Source organism: Momordica charantia, assembly GCF_013281855.1.
Source record: "Momordica charantia cultivar OHB3-1 chromosome 8 unlocalized genomic scaffold, Mcharantia_2.0 BLBB01000008.1, whole genome shotgun sequence".
In the NCBI taxonomy this organism is placed as follows: domain Eukaryota; kingdom Viridiplantae; phylum Streptophyta; class Magnoliopsida; order Cucurbitales; family Cucurbitaceae; genus Momordica; species Momordica charantia.
This window is the reverse complement of record NW_028275166.1, coordinates 18,976,735-18,996,906: the sequence shown is the minus strand read 5'-3', so window position 1 is coordinate 18,996,906 and position 20,172 is coordinate 18,976,735. Positions and strand designations below refer to the sequence as shown.

Below are 20,172 nucleotides of genomic sequence, written 5' to 3'. Positions count from 1 at the left end.
ATATTATGCTTTTTTTTTTCTTGTAATGTTTGATGTTTAGTTGTACCATATGTTTGGGTACATGTATGAATTGTTTAAATGTTATGCTTTTTTGTTCCTACATTAATTATATTATTTACATATAAATATATATGGTTATATTTGAACTTGTAGTTATGTGTGACAAAGAATCAACTAGTAGTATAAATCGTAATGTGCGGACACATTTTGAAGAAACAAAGTTGGTGGAATGTTTGTTGGAACTTGTTCATGGTGGAGAATGGCGAGGGGATAATGAGACATTTAGAACTGGATATTTACAACAAATGGAGAGATGTATGAATGAAAAAATTCCTAGTTGCAATTTAAAGGCTACACCAGAACTCGAATCAAGAGTAAGAATATTGAAAAAAGCAGTATAATGCAATATCTTAAATGTTAGGTCCATCTTGTAGTGGATTTGGGTGGAATGATAATTTAAAGTGTATTGGAGTTGAACAACACATATTTGATGAATGGGTGAAGGTAAAATATTATATTTGATTGACTTATTTATTTTTCTCATTGTTTATTGATTTCTTTGTATGTGTTGATAATGATATGAATTTTAATTTGTTCAGTCTCATCCTGGTGCAAAAGGATTGAGAAACAAGTCATTTCCCATATTATGATGATTTAGCATTTATATTCCCCAAAGATAGGGTCAATGGAGCAAACATTGAAGGTCCTATGGATATGGCTGGTGCTACATTGGAGAGAGAGATGGAAGAGGAAGATTCACATGATTTTGATGACTTTTATATTCCATATTTGTCCGTGGGAGGGGATGATGTCAATGCTGCTACGAGCGATACACCCACCAATAGGTCTGTTGCATCAGGATCAAAAGGAAAGAACATTGATGGCTTTTGATCAGGTTGCTAATTGTATTGTGCTCGATCATTTGATCTCCAAACAGAGGAATTTAGGAGGATAGATGGATGGAGAAAAGAATTCCAAGATGAGATTGCAGATAGACATTCTACATTAGCAAAAGTAATGAAAATTGATGGACTGACAGATTCTCAACGAGTCAATGTTGGAGAGATCATAGCTAGTGATACGAAAAAAGATTGATTACTTTTTGGATCTACCTGAACGACTTAAGTACAACAATGCTATGCGACTCTTAGGAAAGCGTGCTGACTAGTTTAAAAGTTATCATCGATGCTTATTTTGTATTAAAAAGGACATATATCAAACTCGTAGAGTCCGTTATGTCGATGTTTTGAAGTGTGATGTGAAGACACACTTTCTATTTTGTTGGTTTACTAGTTGATAGTATATCATATAAAATATATGTTGAAGAAGGTCTATAAAATGTAAGTAGTAATATGTATTTTGTGAAAATATAAAAGTCATTTGCATAATTAATGAAAGGTGTTATAATTTTATATAATTATTTATTTTAATTTTATATCTTCTTTTTAACTTATGAAGTTAATAGTTTTTTAACAATTATTATTTAAAACGTTTTCACTTTATAATAAAATGTAATTGTCAAATAAAAATAAGTTAAATTTAATAATAATGTTATGATAATTAAGTAATCAATTTTTTTAGAATAATTAAGTAATCAAATTTAATTAGGACAGTAAATATTGAAAAATTAATAAATGGTTGATAACATTTTCTCTATAGTACAATTTATGTCGAATGGATTTGTATACTTTTGTTTAGACTTTGATAAATACTTTAAAAGTATTTTTTATAGATAATTGAATATTTATTTTAAAAATTAATCATTAGAAAAAAGATTATATGGATAAATGTATTAAAAATATTTTATATATCCTTAAAATAGTATTTCCTCATTTCATAAGAAAAATAGAATTTTGTAAAATAATTAGTTAAAAAAATTTAAAAAAAATTAAAACTCAACCAACCAAAAACAAGTTTAATAAAATATAAAACATAGACTTCACACCAACAAAACCTAGACTTAATAAACATATTTCATGCACCAACCAAACACAGACTTAACAAACCCATATTTAATAAACCTATCTCCAGAAACCAAACACAGACTTAACAAACTCAGACTTGATAAATCTATTTTCTGTACTAACCAAACACAAACTTAGCAAACTCAGACTTAATAAACATATTTCCTGCACCAACCAAACACAGATTTAACAAATTCAGACTTAATAAACTAGGGCAAAACAGTGAACCAAACATCTCCTAAAGGTTAAGAACTAAGATATTACAAAAAATACCTTTGAAGAACCTCTTAAAAACACAACAAACCAACGCCTCCAAAAGATCTTCTTGTTATTCTCTAGCAAGGATCACTTACGTGGGAATCTTTTGAAAGTGAAGAATTTTTTCTCACATAGAATTCTTTACGCTCTGTAATCATTGGGAGAGATGTTTCTGAGAGAGTTGTTTTCTTTTTTTTTTTTCAATACATAGATTCTTTGCATTTAACAGGGGGAAGTTAACCCTAACATCATCACTCCCCCCTCCCCTGAAAAAAAAATGCGAGGATGTTACTTAATTAAATTAATTAATTTTAATGAATTAATGAATTGACCTTAATTAAATATCATATATTTAACTAAACCTTTATTTGAATCAAATTCAAATACATATATCTCTTAAAACATATAATTTTAATTTGAATCATATTCAAATTAATTTTAACCTATAGTTTTAATATGAATCCAATTCATATTAATTATTATTTGAATCTTATTCAAATATATCTCTCATATTGTATTGATTAATTTTGAATCTTATTTAAAATTATAATGTATCTATATATACATTATATTAATTGTATCTTATACAAATTAACTTACATTCCCTTATATAATTTGAACACTTCAAATTCTTTTAAAACTCTTGATCCTCGTTTTATCCATGTGAGCTAAGATGAGACCTAATGGACCTACATATTATAAGCTCTAATGACCCGAGATTAATTAATTAAACTCGTTAATTAAATTCATCAATATTCATTAACTTTGGGGCACTCCATTAAAGACTCATACCTACACTCTTATGTACTGTGGAACATGTTGTGTCCATGGATAGAACCATTAAAAGTAAGTCAATCCTTCACAAGTCCATAATTACAGTTGGATCAAATTATCATTTTACCCCGTTACTTCTCACTCTTCAAGTACCACTGATTATAGAACAATCTGTTTATTGTCCAACCATAAACTAAGCCCCTCTCAGGCCAATAAGAGGGTGAGGCTTAATTGTTCAAGACACAGAGTCAGCACTTAAGGAAACAACTTGTCTACTTACCATAAATACAATAGGGAGTGAATTCTATCTTGCGTGGCTATGTTCTCAGCTCCTCGTTGAGTCTTGTTTCCAAAATGGTAGGATTATTGAGTTGGTAACCTGGGTCATTCTCACCCATACAAATCAAAGGACGATCCCTCAACGGTAGAAGTTCATAACTTGCTCAGGATTGAAATCGAGTTACATATGGTCACCCTATGAAATATTAATCTCGTTAATCAACGGTGTTACCAAGTGAGATTAATTATTTCGCGATCCAGCCTTATACAAACTCATTGTATAGGATATCCCCAAGCACATGTCTCCACATGAACAATTTCGATCAAATCGTTTGTAAATATTACGAAGTGGGTCATATCCATATTGTCACCAGGATAAGGTATCCAACTTTATCCATATACTATAGATCATTTTTAGGTTATTACTGGAACATGATCCACCCGTATGTCGACCACATTCTATTCAAGTTACATCAAATAACTTGAGATGTTCATTTATTGGATTTTGAGTTATGCAAAACCATTATTTTATTGAATAAATAATTTGTTCACAATTCAAGCCACAAGTTTATGGCACAAAACCCAACAGTATAGACCCCTGACCATCTACCCAAGGTCTCAATACTATTCTATGGCGTTTGGCGTTCGTCCCCTTGGCCATTTACCCAAGGCTCTGAATTGTTGCATCTACTTTTAACCACTTATGACCAAGACCTCGATGACCTTGCAAAACATTGGCCCTTGCCATTTCCTTCGAAGGCCCCAATACATGCCTTCCATTAAGACTCATCGCATCAACCATCGACCATTTTTACTTGAAATCTTGACACTCATTTTTGTCCAAAATTGACGTATATCTACCCCCAACCATTTATCCAAATAGTTACATATCAATCATCTGATATTGATACTCACCCATTCTTTTCATAACAAGTACAACTCTCACACATAAGTCCTACAACATTATTTCTAAATAATGGCACATGCAACATTCAACTCACAAAATTATAACATGCTATGAACACAACCATACATGCTTTAAAACCAAGCGTTATGGCAATCACATAAAACCACAATAACGTTAGTATGCTTTATAACATAAAAACCTACTCACAAATATTCCAGTATGCTTTCATAGATACAACCAAACCCATATATCCAATAATTATATATTCAGAATTCACAATAAGTAAAGTAAAATTATATCAGAAATCAATCACTTTTGCATAACCATCGACAAATAATTAGAATATGTAAATTAGTAACGAAGGCACAAGCCGAGCAAGCAAACAAATATGTATCACACAACAAACATTCCTCAGGTAAGAACTACTTACAAAAGATTCTAACGCTTGTCTAAACAACAAAAAATCAGTACATAAAACAAAAAAAATAAATGCTCAAGTTAGAATCCAAATAGAAACAGTTAAATTGAACTGAAAAAAGGGACTACACACTCTATTACCTACATAATCTTACTCAAATCACTTGGCTAAGACTAGGTCAATGTCGAAGGAGTCCGACACTGCGAAATAAAATTTGAAGGGGCTCGAGCTTGCTGGTCCGATGCTGGGAGTGGGTAACACCGATTTGGGCTCGAACAAGGGTGGGTAGGCGCATAACTTTCCTGGAAGGAAGAAACTGTCGCGGGTTTAGCATTGAGACCACGAATTATTAGGTTGTTGCAGCTCACGCTAGTCATGGCTATGCTCCATTCGTCAAGCGTTGCCGCATTGAGAACAAACCGCTATTGGAGGTCACGCCGCCTTATCGGAGAGCTGCAGGTCGACCTTCGTGGAGGGTCACTGAAAAGCTGCGTTGTCAGCTATCGTTCCGTATCGTGATCCACCACTGCAGGTTCATGGGAGTCACCGGATTCCGCGTTTGAAAGAGGTTGTGTTGCCGCAGGAAGAAAATCATAGTCCGAGGGTTATTCGTGGGTCACGCCGCCAAAGGACGCTACAAGTTGCGGGTTGTAGATCCAGATCTTCGTCATTGTCGTGTTGTTGGAGAAGGGAGTTCGCATCACCAAAGAACATCGCTGGGGGTTGAGGGGTACAAAATAGGGGGGGTGGGTTGGCGTTTGAAAGGAGGAGGAAGGGATGGATTTAGGATTTCTCTTTTTATTTTCTTTTCCTTTCCTTTCTTTTTCTTTCCTTCTATTTCCAAAAAGAAAAAAAATTATTAAATAAAAAATAAGGCTAATGACATTATAAATAAAAGAGGAAGAAATCCTAATTATTTTCTAGAAAGAAATTCACTCTTAAAAGTATTTGAGAATAGATGAACTTGAATTTTGAAATCAAAAGATAAAATCTAAAATGGAAAAAATAAGTTTTCTCAGAATTTGAATTAAGATTTAATTAAAAATATCTTCCAAATTTCATGAATTTAATTTATCTAAACTAGGTATTCAAACTTAAGTTCCAATTAACCCAAAATTTGAATTTCAAAAATTAGAAAATCTAAAAATTCAATTTATAAAGATAGGTGGAAAACCGAAGGCACAGATTACAATTCTAAATAAACTGGCCTGAGAATGCGGTGCGTTACATAACCATTAAATAGACACGATTTTCATACGTGATCTCGACGGTCATCTCTTTGAAATATACCAAAATATTGAAGAAACGAGGTATGATAATTTTTTTAATTGAGAACAATACATAATTGAACAAGATATTAACTATTGATATATATATACACATATATGCATATGATGCTTAAATTGGATGATAGGTTTGAAAATTTGTAATTAAATAAAAAAAAGGTCTAAAGTTAAAAAAAAGAATCTAACAGGAATAAAAATATCAATGGTAAAAATTGAACTATTTAAAGATCCTAATTACACAAAAGGATGGAATGTATGAAATTTACACTTTTGTCATGAAACAAACTTATTTAAGATGGTACGCATCACCTAAATTACAAAACTATCCTTTTGTATATACACATTAATATTGACTGATTTTTAAATTCTAGAATTCATTAATTGGAAGGTTATATTTCGAATCTCATGATATTTGCTTAATGATACTTTCCAAAAGAAGCTAAAATACCAAAACATCCAAAAATATCCCCAAATCCCTCAAATTCGAAAACCTCCAAAAATATCTCCAAATTCCCCAAATTCGAAAATAATGACGGTTTGTGTCTTCATCTCCGTTCGCCGGGATTATTCTTCCGACTACTTGCGCCTTCTCCGACGATTCACCTCGATTTCGTTTGCTCCTCCATTCGTCTGCTTCGTCTGTCTCAAAGGCTTCGTATCTGTCGCAGAGTTGTCCATTCGCGTCTCAAAGCAGTCTGTTTCCGTTCTACCGTCGTTCTGTTTCTGTTCGTTCCTTCGTCTCCGGCCCCCACCTCCGTTCTTCTTCGTCACCAGAGCAGTTCGTCTCCGTTTATCCCGATCGAAAAGTTTACATTCCAATATATCCTAATATATTCTAATGTTGAAAACCTTGTTTTTTTTGGGTACTGTTAAACCCTTTTCTTGTACTGTTTTTTTGTGTGTATATATTCCAATATATCCTAATCTTCATTCCATACCCAAGTAGTATCTAATAGTTGTATATATAGGGTTATATGGGAATATATCTTATAGTGAGTTTCATCTTAACGTATAAAGCACCATAACAAATTTGTGCATTTCCCTTTTTGTGTGTAGGGATACAAAGGGATATATCTTATAATGGTTGTCTTGCACTCTTTACCTTTTTGTGTATAGGGATATATTGGGATATATGGGGAAAAAGTGCTCGAACGGAGAGGAACCTATTGAATCAAATCTGAAATGCGTCCGACGGTGACTTCCAAAAACCGGTGGGAATTTACACATGAAGAGAGATGTAATTGGATATTTTTTCCATTAATAATAATGGTAAATCATATGAATAAATCTTTTTTTGAAGTAGTGAATCAAGCAATTAGTGTTGAAATTTTGTATGAGGCTCACAATAATTAAAAGAATAGGATTACAATTTAGGGATTCAAATCTTTTAAATTAAAAAAAAAAGTAAATGTAAAAAAAAGGGTAAAATCGGTATTTTAAAAAAATATTGCATACAGAAATCTAAAAGTGTAAAATTGGAAAACTTTAGACATTTGTGAAATTAAGTTTAAAAAACAGTCCTCCGAAAACATTATCTCTAAAAAAACGCAAGCTTCCATCCCATATCGGAAAGGTAACAAGGGGGAGGGGAGTCGCCCCTATAAAATCCCCTCCCCGCCCATTTATTCCTTACGCGATGGTTGATGGGCTGGGCTCATTCTGTAGGCCCAACTTCTTAGTTAATTTTTTTTAACGATATGTCGATATATCGATAATTTTCTCGATATTTTATATATCATCGATAAAGGGGGAAAAACGATTTTTCCCCCACTATGTCGATGTTGAGCCTCTCAACACGTCAAGTCGAACAACATTTAGAACACTGATTATAACTTTTAAATAAATTTGTTGATATTTATTTAATTTAAATAAAACACATAATAAATAACTAAAACCAATTATATTTATGGAGAAAGGTAAAGTAGAGGTACCTCTTTTTCTATATCCCTATATAGTATAGATATGGATTTTAAAAAGCATATTACTTTATTTAAAAAGAAAACTGAATATTAGAATAGAAGAACAACATAATAAATTTTATTTTATTAATTTTCTATTATTAGTCAACTTATTTGCTAATTAAAAGAAAAAAAAGAGAATAATTTTAAAAAATGATTTAGTCACCTACAACGCCGCGAAAGCAGAAGAGGAAAATTTTCACTTGGCGCCAAAATGTCGCCCGGAAATCGTCCTCAGTCACTGCGCGCGAAAAACCTGAAAATGTGTTCATCCTCCCGCCAATTCCTTCGTTTTATCTTCTTCAATTCTGAATCATTCTCCGCGGCCGATCCTTCCTCTCATCCTCCTCTGCAATTTCCTCCACATGGATCTCTCCGACATTGCCAGAAAGCTCGAGCTTTCAGACTCCGAAAACCTAATCCGTAAAGCTGGGGAGCTTCGTCGTCTCTCGGATCTTCATTTGAATTCCTCCGTTATTGGCGTGGTAGGCTTTAATCTACTCCTCATCCGATCTATGCGTGATCGGTTTTGATCAATTCTGCATTTAGTTTGAGTACTCGTTGTTGTTTGTGGTTATTAGGGAGAGGTTTGCAAGGCCGTAATCTGTTTGGAGATCGCCGCTACACGGTAGGGGTTTTGAATTCGTGGTTGAACTTTATTCATTCTCGATTTTAATTCACTTTCTATTGATATTTTTGGTTGTTTATGAGGATTGATGCATGTTATCGCAGATTAGGGATTCTATTTGATCGACCCGGTGCAATCAAGTTAAGCGGGATGTCGGAAAAGGCGTACACCAGATCTTTCAATTTGTTGCAGAATGGTCTTGGTTTCAAGTGCGTCTTTCGTGATCTGTATTTCTCTCTGTGACTACTCTTGATTCCATTTCGTTAATTGGAACGAATTGGTTTTCTGGTATTGCAGGAACAGACTCGATATCAGAGAACTGGCAGTGCAGTTTGGGTGTGTAAGGCTAGTTACATCAGTGCAGAAGGGCTTGTCCCTGTAAGATCCCTATAATTAGAGCTTTTCAGATTCTTCAAATTCTTCAAATTTTTAGGCCTTATTTTCTACCTTAATTTCTTTGGTTGTTTAGATTTTTGGTTCCATTTTAAAACTTGATTGGTCCAAAATATGACATCTATTTATGTTTATTTTAGTTACAAGGATCGGTTTGTAGCATCACTGCCAGCTTCTCGACGGGCAAATGCTGACTTCTCCCGATCGGTATTTACGGCTGTAGCATTCTATCTGTGTGCAAAAAAGAACAAGGTACCTTTGTGGTTTATATCCATCGTTTTAGTTTTGCAGCATTGATATGTTTGCCCCATAATTCTTACCATAAATGCTCCTTCATATAACAGCTCAAAGTTGACAAAGTTAAGCTCATTGAACTCAGTGGTACATCTGAATCTGAATTTTCATGTGTAAGGAGCTTTTCCTTTCTGTTGATTTGTATATAGGGATTGAGACAAATATTAACGAATTTCCACCATAGCAGGTTGCTACTTCTATGAAGGACTTGTGCTTTGATGTCTTTGGGATTGCAAATGAAAAGAAAGATCCCAGGGATGCCAATGGGAACAGAGGTATGTGTCTCTCATGCCTTAAATTTCCCCATTTTCTCACACCTTTTTTGTCGGCTTAACTTATGTTTTTGCTCTTCCCTATGATTGCGTTGCAACAGACCTCCTAGACGCATTGCCAGAGAAAAGAAAACTCGAGGATGGCGGTCATTTATCGGATGACGATGAAGAGGTATCAAGTAGCTGCATCGCAAGTACTAGAATTTCATGAAAGAAGTCTAATTGTTCATGTTCCCATATTTCATGTTCAAGGATGACATGCTTTGCATTTTTGCCGAAATTGAGGAAGTACTGAAGAGTTGTTTTTCAATATCATGTTTGAAGCCTTTCTGCTGTTGTTTCAAAAAGTTGTTTGTCTTCTTAATGTCTTGATGTAATCCTTGTTTCTTCTCTTCCATTGTCCCGTTTATGCTTCAATGGCCTTATATTTGGCATTAACAACTATTAATGTGGTGTGCAATTTCTAGTTTCCAAGATCTAAACGACGCAAGCCAATGGCTGAACATGCGTATAATCAGTGGAAGTCCTCTGTCATTGCTTCCAACAACCTAACCAAGACAAAAGGTCTTTCAGAACTACTTATTTTCTACTGTGCAAAGTTATGCTTTCGATGTTAACTAAAGTAGTTAAATCTAACTATTATTGTACTTCTTTTTCCAGTTCTTGGCAAGCGATCTAGGCAAACTTCCCTTAACTTTTTCAAGGAAATTAAAGAATCAGATGTTAAGTAGTTGTGGTGCCATTGTGATACAGATGAAGATTGACAAATTGATGGTTTTGATTTGGTGAAGTTCGATAGTTGGCGATCGGCTCAGTTAAGCTCATGAGGAGGGTAAAAACAGTCCCTCGGCGTTGCTGAGTAATTTCTATTCTTATAAAACGTTGTGGCTCAAGAAGGCCAGAATTTTTGCATGTACACATTAGTGTCTGAACGTAGTTATGAATTGTATAGACAAGCATCAAAATTTATAAAGCATGAGGATTTTTATTTTGTTTAGCTATGTGCAAATGTTTTACTTTTGAGCAGGGCGGGATGTTCATGTTCCTGGGGAATCTTAATCTTCATCTCCTTCCAAATCTTCAATTTTGAATTTCTCATTCGGAATTGAATATCTTGTATGGAATTATTTTAAATTATTTTGGGTCTTTTGTAATTAAAAAACAAATAAATATTAATTGAATAGGGCTAAATGAGCTATTTCAGCATGATTGTTGAACACCATCCATGAATGAAAATGTTGTGTTCATAATTTCATAGAAATGTTGAGTAGATAAAAATATCGATAAAATATCATGTGGAATTATATAAATGAAAAATTTATAAAAATAATTAAATGAACAAATAAGCATTTTAGTTCTTTTAATCAAATTAAAATTTTGTACTATTAGTCATATTTTGTTGATATTACTTTTTAATATTTTTATATTTTTGGTGATGGTATAAAAATGTTGATTCGTCCATATCAAATATATAGACATGAAAATGTCGACAGAGATATCAGCATCCAACAGCCTTGCCCATGCTTGACAATAGCAAACTGTCTGCCATTTGAAAATCACGTTGTTTCTAGCTTCGCAAATCTTCCCAAGCAAATAAAAGCATTGCCTGTTCGTCAAAATCCTCCAAGAATGTCCAGGTCCATTTGAAATACACTTTGGTGCTCCATCCAACAAACCTGTAATCAACAGAAAAAAATATATATATAAAAAAAGAAAAAACATTAGAAAAATAACTTCATAGGTCACGAATTTTCTTACACTTCCATAGAATGTAGATGTAGATGGTAGATTCAGTTGTTTTCCGACAGAGGACACAAAGGATTCATCGAGATGCCCCTGGAGATGAGATTCTCTTTCGTTGGAATGATGTCATTGTAGACACGCCAGGAGCTCATTTTAATCTTCTCATGAACCAATGTTTTCCAAAATCTTCTCCGCCACTCATATATCTCTTCACATATTCACCATCTAGAGGTCTCAATAAAAGCCCACTAGCTTATAAGTATTATAATACACTATATTTAGTTACATAAATGAAAACCACTCACAAAATAATCAAGATCTAAATTACCCAAAACAACGGATATTGATCTGTACCCTTTCTATACTGCCAATACCTGAGCCACTACCTCTAATTTGCCACGAAAATCTCCTTCAAACGCTGCTGATAAACAACCCACGACTTCTCCTTTTGTTTCACGGCTACCCTAAATGGAAAACAAAAAGGCGATTTAAAAGTCCATGTAGCGTTGAAACGCTACCTGTAGTGTCTTAATGCTACGACTGCAGCAACGTCAATATAAACGCGCAAGCGACACTTTTGTTTTCCTTCTTCATCTCGACGCATCCCAACTCGCCCCTGACTCGTTTCGACGTCGATTTGGCTCCACCAATCTCAACAATCTCCCACTTGAAGATAAAGTGACAACCTCGCCTCCCACTAAACCAACAATGTCTCTCATCTTGGCAAAGGTCAATTCTAATTGCACCAACAGTAATTGAATCTCATGTGCTCGACCCTATCCAAGTTTCGTCTGTAATCGCTTAGAGATTGAGCAATCCTACGTGGTTTTGTCTCCTAGACGTTAGAGACACAGCCACATGCTCCTGCTCGATCTAAATGGTCCCTGATGCTTCCTTCCTCGATTGAACCCAACGACCTCTGAAGAAAGATTTACCCTCTAATAGCTTGGCATTCCCACTCAAGTCTATTGCCACTCTAGAGATTTCGCTCCTGACTTCATTACCCACTGTTCCCTCGATGCACTCTTTGCCTATCCGACCGCATCAGCTCACTAACCCGTCTAACAATTGGGTTAGAAACTGCCAACCTGTTGAACTCCTCGTTTGAGCTGTTCCCCTTTCCCCTCTCTCTACTTCCCAACTGTTTTACTTTAATTGATGTTAGATTTTCATTTTCTGTCTTGGTTGTCATTGCTATTGATCATTTCAAGTCTCGCCCTGAACCATATACAGTCCTGTGCATCCTCTGTCTCTGTGATTCCTTGGCAACCTCAAATCTAGACACATATACTGAAGCTTCTTTGTGGCCTACTGCCACTACCTCAGATCCCCTCACTAGCTTCCAACTACCATCTCCAAACTCACTACTGTAACCTTATTCATCAAACTTCCTAACAGATATCATATTCCTCCTAAAACTACGCACATATGTGACATCCCTAAAAAATAGCTCAATTCCAGTGCCAATCTTCATATTAACATCTCTGATGCCCTTGATCTTGGAGAGTTTATTGTTTCCCATTCTCACCGTGCCAAAGTTCTCTGTAGTGAAAGATGTAAACAACCGTCTGTCTGAAGCGATATGTACTAAGGCTGCACTGTCCATTGCCCAGTATGGTGTCTGCTCTATAGATGTGCTAATCTCAGCGCTAGCAAGCAACACCTTAGATGACAAGTATTTTACAACATCATCTTTTTCTTGATCCTCCTTAAGCTTCCTGCAAAATCTTTTGACGTGTCCCTTCTTGTGGCAATAGAAACATTCCACATCTCCATTGTTATTCCATCGTCCTGATTGTGCCTTTGCTGTCTTTTCCCATATTCCATTTTCGCTTTTCCATTGCTCTGAACTACCAAGGCTAATTCCATATGTTTTTCCAACCTAGAAGTAGAAGTAGAATTCTTTCCTTTTCCTTTCGTGTGAATCTCTTCAACTATTGCAGCATTTCAAACATTTGAGAATTTCACACACTTATCCCCCAATGAATTCGACACCGCTATCTTCGTTGTCTCCCAACTATCAGGCAAAGAAAACAACAACTTTATAATCTTCACCTCCTCTGAAAAAGTTATCTCCATAGACTCCACCTTGTTCATCAGATCGATGACTTCATTTATGTGGGAGTTCATTGGAGTCCCTCTCCATGTGGATGTTGAAGTATTTCGTAATGAGATACACCTTACTGTTTACATTAGGTTTTTAATACATGTCAGTCAAAGCCTTCATCAGTCCTTTGTTCTCTGATTCACCATGAGGCTTGCCACGTTCATCGACAAACATAACCTGATGATTGCTACTATTTGCTCATCCATCTTTGTCCACTCTTGATTTTTTATCCTAGTGATTGATCGTATTTCAGGATCTTGGAATCTTCTTGTATGTAAGAAGATCTGTCACTTGCATCTTCCAAAACCCAAAGTTCTCCCCATCAAATCTCATAACCCACTCGAAGTAGTGATGCGACTTTTGATTGGATACCATGATACTGCAACCTTCGATTTGATATCACTTGTTGGGAAATTAAGGTGCTATACACATTTCCCCTTCCACAGTAATATCCAGTTATCTAAGCCAATTACACAACACACAAGAGAAATATAGGGAAAGCAATAAACGACACAAGAATTTATACTGGTTCACCCTAACAGTTTATGAGCTACGTTTAGTCTTTCAATCAGATGCAGGTTCCACTAAAATAAGTTTGGATACAGACACTCAAATCTATCTTCCATAGATATCTACCATCTAGAGGTCCTAACAAAAGCCTTTTAGCTTCTAAGTGTTCTAACACACTATATTTTGGTACAGAAATGAAAAACACTCACAGAATAATCAAAGATCTAAATTACACCAAAACAACGATCTTAATTAAAGAGTAGTGAGAGAGATGACACCATAAGTTTTTATAGTGGTTCGAAAATCCCTACTCTACTCCCCAAGACTCATTCTTAGATATTTTACTGCACGGTTCTCTTGCAGGTGAGAACCCAATTGACCCTCTTTTTGAACTAAGCTAAAGAGAAACTCACGAACCTTTTTACTGGTTCAAGATCCAACCAATACGATCTTTTTCACTGGTTCAAGATCCAACCAATACGATCTTTTTCACTGGTTCAAGATCAAACCACTAGGATCTTTTTCACTGACTCATAACCAAACCAATACGATCATTTTCACTGGTTTAGGATCAAACCACTCTTACAATCTTAAGGTGCGCTCACACCTTAATACAAAATCGCTCAAATACATAGACTAAGCTCCCACTCTAATGTACCTCTCACCATAACAAAAATAAGCAAATTTTGATATATAATAGAATGAGAATTTAGAGATTTGGAGAGCAAAAATCGAAGAGGATAAAGATATTTGCTTTATAATTGGTGTGTGAAGAAAGGTGAATTTGGCGGTTTTCAATAGAATTTTGAAGATGAATTTGCGCCATTGGATGTGCAACAAGGATGAACGATGTAGATTAAGGTGAATGATAAGGTAAAAGAATAAAGAATATTTATGGAGATTGAAAGAGTATATGAAGATTGAAAAAGAATCGATGATGATTGAGTGATTGTAAAGATGAAGAGATTTGTGGGAAATTTGATTTGTAGAGATTGAAAGTGCCACACGTTGTCTTCTCATTTGTTCGATTATTGGATGCCACGTCAGCATAAGTATGTCCTCTTAATGCCACATGTCAGCTTTTGAGTGGTCTACTTGTCCATGTCACTCCCCACGTATGATTTTTCTCCTGACTTGTTTTGACCATAACTTCTTAGTATGAACATCGATTTGAGTGATATGAAAGGTGTTGAAATCATCATTCCAAGCTCTACACTATAGATACTTTGAAACACTAAAACCATCAGTAAATATAGTTTGTTATCATCAAAATATTTTGATATGATTGAAGCTCGTAAAGCTAACAATCTTCCATAGGATGAATGAGACGACGATTTAGTCAATAAGAAAGGAAATAAGAGATAGGGATAAAAAAGAAAACACCATAAAATATAATGGATCACCCTAAGCTTGGGACTACATTCACCTGTTGGGATTGGAGACAAAAAAATGGGAATTAAAGGAATGAAAAAAAAAAGTGAAGTCATTGAATATTTAAAAGCTAAGAGACTTTTGTTGGGACCTCTAAGGGATATTTTTGGGGAGAGATTATTGTAATCCAATTCTTGACAATATTAATGAATTACCCACATTTAAGTGGAAGACTAGACGTAGTCCTTAGTTGGTGAACCAATATAATTTTGTTGTGTTATATTATTGTGTTTTACAGTTTCTTCTTTATTTGCATATTGTGCTGTGTGTTTGAATATACCTGTGGAAGGGGAAATTTTTTGAGTGTGTTGCCCTAAACTCGTAGTTTTTATTTATGTAAAAATAAATTTATATTCAATCAATTTGTTGTTGAATTCATAGCATTACATTGTCTAAATCCAATAAACTAAACATCTAATGTTATTTTCATATAACCAGGACAGTATATATATTGGGTATATATTTGATATACCCTTGATATACAAGTGGATAATGTCCCGAGAATAACCTAAAGGGTCTATAGTATATGGATAAGGCTGGGTACCTTATCTTAATAACACTATGGATACGACCCACTTTGTAATTGTTACAGACGACCCAATCCATATCGTTCGTGTAGAGACATGCGAGTGGAGGTATCCTATACAATGAGTTTGTATAAGACCAGACTGTGAAATAGTCAATCTTTAGATATAATAGGATGACTAGACAACTCATTCTCAATCCTGAGTGAGTTATGGACTCCTGCCCATGAGGGCTCGTCCTTTGATTTGTATGGGTGAGAGTGGTCCGAGTCGTCGACTCAATATTCCTACCATTTTGGGGACGAGACCGAATGAGGATCTGGTAACATAACTTCACAAGATGGAATTCACTCCTCCCCAACTTTCGAGGAGTAGATAAATGTTCTCTTAAATGCTGACTCTAAGACTTGAACAAGGGGCACCACCCTCTCACTGGCCCGAGAGAGACTTCTAGTTATTGGTTGGACCATAACCGGATTGTTCATTAGATGAGCATTGGTATTTAAGGAGTAAGATGTAACTTAGGGGTAAAATAATAATTTGATCCAGCTTGAGTTACGAGCACTTGTGAAGCATTGACTTGCCATTAATGGTTGTATATCCGTGGACACGAAAATATTCTGTAGTGAGAAGAGTGCAGTTGCGGATCTTTAGTGGAGTGACCCGCAGTTAATGAATATTGATTAACTCGGTTAATGATTTTGACCGATTAATCTTGTATCGTTGGAGCTTCTGATCTGTAGGTCCATTAGGTTCCCTTGCTAGCTCACAATGGGTAAAACGAAGATCAAGAATTATAAAATAATTTGAAATGTTCAAATTATTTAAGGGAATGTATATAATGTATTTGATACATTATATATAAATATATATTAATTTTGGATATATATTAATTTTGGATAAAAATTCAAAATTAATACTATATATTATGAGAGAAATTATTTGAATGAGATTCAAATAAAAATTAATGTGAACTATTCACATTAAAACTATAGGTTATAGGTTAAAAATAATGTGCATAAGATGTATATTACAAATATAGGTTATACGAAAGAAATCTTTAGAATATGATTCTATTTATTTGATTAATATATATATAAAAATTAATAATTAATTAAATAGATTAATAATTAATTAAATAGATTAATAATTAATTAAATAGATTAATAATTAATTAATTAATTATATATTAATTATTATTATTGTTTATTAATATTAATTTAATTTAAAATAAGATAAAATAAAAACTCCCCTTGCAATTTTGCAGGGGAGTAGGAAGTTTCATTTGATGTGGGATAACTCCCCACGTCATCATGGGTAATAGATGTAGAACATTTCTGCATTTTTTTCCCTAGTTCTTCCCCTGCATTTCTTTCCTAAGGTGTGGTGCTCTCAAGTGGTTGAACGAGAATTCCCTTTGATTTCATAAATCGGTGCTCCGACAAGCAGTCCTCAATACCACGAGAATAGTCGGGAAGATTTGGTGGTGGTGTTCATTTGCGATCACTAGAAGAAAGGTTCTTCAAAAGTGAGTTGTTCATTTCCCCTTGTATTTCCTTTTTTTTTTTTGCGTGTTTTAGTTCTTCAAAATTCAAGAATAAGATCTCCGTTTCCGTTGTGGGATCGGATTAATGTCCTTTCAATTGGTATAATTAGAGCGGCGTTTACGTTATGAGTTTTTTAAGATCAGAATCACTATTCTTGGTGGGTATTTATGCATTTTTGTTATGTGGGTTTTGCCGGGTTGGATACTTTCGGATTTTGGCATGTAGATAGCATCATTCTTATTGATTCGATCATGTAAGGGCCTATTGTTTTGGGTATTATATTTCTGTATTGAGCCTGTAAGTCTGATTCGTTCAAAAGCTGTTCGTGGCGTCGGATTGGACGTTTTTTTTTGCAGAAAACATGCGAAGAAGACGAAGCAGTCCCAGCAGGAAGTGCCATGACGCTATGCAACAGTGCCATGACGCTATGCAACAGTGCCATGACGCTGCTTTTTTGGGCAGTAGCGCCGCGGCGCTGCCTTGGCTGTTCTAGTGCTACAGCAGTCCCGCAATGCTGCCTTTTAGGGTCGCGACATTGTCCCAGGTGTTTTCGGACATGGTTTCATTGTTCCGGTTTGCGATTCGAGGGATATTTCGGGCGTTTTCTTCATATATTTTTATTTATTTATTTTTGGTTTCTTAGATGCCAAAATTCGGTCCAACTTTGCTATTTAATTATTTTATGCATTTTGAATGTATATTTTAATTAAAGGTATATTGCATAATGTATGCCATATAGTTTTAAAATCCCACCATAGGATACATGCATAATATGTATGCATATTTGATATATAACATGTATGTATAATCATGCATTATATAGTTATAAATGTTATAATGTATGAATGCTTGTTTTTCATGATTAGTTAATATAAGTGTTGTATTAATTAGATGAAAATAAAGTTGCATTGAGCATGACATTACTTTAGTTAATATAATTGTTATATTAACGTATGTCGTCAATGCATATTTATAGGTTTAATTTCTTAAATTTTATAAGAGTTATAAAATTTTGGTGGATAGAAATTAGAATCTATAATAAAGAGTTGCATGCAAACATATAATCTAAGTTAATTAATTTTAAAGAGGTTTAAAATTAATTAGACCTTAGGTTGTATCTTCTAATTTGATTAGGGGGTAGTATTTTATTTTGTTTTAACTAGGCTTAAAATGAAATAATAAAATACTAAATATTAAAATATTGCTTATAAGGGAACCCTGTCTAAGGAAGGTTCTGTCTAGGCTGAGGTATTTAAGCTGACGGTAAGGGAACACCTCTACTTAGAAACCGACCTGGAGGTTGAATTAGTCAATAATTTATATGCATACAATAATGTCATTAGTTTATTAAAACATTTGATAAACTAACACATTAATGTACAACTTCCAATATAAATAGTTATATTGTGCCGACTAAAAATTCACTTAGCTGGGAATTACCGAAGTAATATACCATAGTCTTAGAATACTAAGTGGGAGCAAAAGAGAATGTGTAATATACCACGTATATTTTTGATATATAAGGTATATATAACATATTTTTTCTCTCACGTTTCTCGTTACTGTTCACACTGTAAGTTCTATGCTCGACCTCGTGTCGCCCTGGACACAGACTCCCTACAGAAGGTGTTTGCATGATTCAATGTCGAGGTGAATGGAGATAGTATTCATAGTAAGTGGGAGAAAGACGTGTAACAACACATCCTACGGTCTCCAACATTGATTTTCACGTGATATTTTATACATGACCTGCATGTCGTCCTAGAGCAACCATCCCTACGGAGGGTCCATTGTATGAAATCGAAACCAAGGCAAACTCCAGAAATGGATAAGGGTTTCTTAGTTTTTGCTCCAATATTTTCCTTTCCTACGGCGAGATTATTGGGGCAGACCTCTAAGGTCTGAAAATGGTAGGTCACACTTACGAGGAGTTGTTAAGCTAGTTAGCAATTCCCTGACCAAATAAAAACGATGACTAAAGGTTATAGGAATAAGAGTTATTCTAGTGTAAGATTTAGCTGAGAACGTCTCAATTCAATGAAGGGGTAGCTATCTGCTCTGTGGTGGCTATTGCTCTAAATCACTGAAGTATCGTTGCAAAACAATTTTGTTAGGGTGCTTAATTACTTTTGCTAAAATTTGATTGAGTTTAAATGATAATGCATGAAACTAATATAGGTTTGTTTTTATTTTCAACATGTCTACTACTATAATTGCACTCTTAGTTGGAAAAACTTAACGGCGAGAACTACAATCAATGGAAATCGAACCTAAACACCATACTAGTGATAGATGATCTTAGGTTCTTTGTCTTGCAAGAGGATTGCCATCAAGCTCCTGCGCTTAACGCCACTGTGGCGTTGTGCAACACCTATGACCGATGGATCAAGACCAATGATAAGGCCAATGTCTACATCTTGGCGAGCATATCTGATGTGCTTTCTAAGAAGCACGAGGATACGGTCACCGTTAGGGAGATCATAGACTTGCTGTAAAACATGTTTAGACAACTGGCCTCACATGCTCGACATGAAGCTCTTAAGTTCATTTACAACTCCTGCATGAAGGAGGGCTCCTCAGTGTGAGAACATGTTCTCAACCTGATGGTCCACTTCAACATGGCAGAGTAGAACGGGGCCGTCATAGATGAGCATAGTCAGGTCAGCTTCATTCTGGAATCTCTTCCAAAGGGTTTCCTGACATTCCGCAGCAATGCGGTTATGAATAAGGTAGAGTACACTATTACCATGCTCTTGAACGAGCTGTAGACCTACCAGTCTCGTATGAAAAATAAGGGATAGGAAGGGGAAGTAAACGTTGCCACCTCAAAACGGTTCCACCGAGGTTCGACCTATGGAACAAAGTCTGCATCCTCTTCT

At 34.9% G+C, this 20,172-nt stretch overlaps 1 protein-coding gene across 1 annotated transcript; it reads left to right on the top strand.

The window, feature by feature from the left end:
* Positions 1-8,082: 8,082 nt before the first annotated feature.
* Positions 8,083-10,428, top strand: ORC6 (origin recognition complex protein 6). The gene is made up of 10 exons (XM_022300951.2): positions 8,083-8,329; positions 8,426-8,472; positions 8,577-8,681; positions 8,770-8,850; positions 9,006-9,117; positions 9,210-9,272; positions 9,347-9,434; positions 9,533-9,603; positions 9,899-9,995; positions 10,092-10,428. The coding sequence occupies exons 1-10, from the start codon at positions 8,210-8,212 to the stop codon at positions 10,160-10,162; spliced, it is 855 nt and encodes a 284-aa protein (XP_022156643.1). The 5' UTR covers positions 8,083-8,209; the 3' UTR covers positions 10,163-10,428.
* The last annotated feature ends 9,744 nt before the right edge of the window (positions 10,429-20,172 follow it).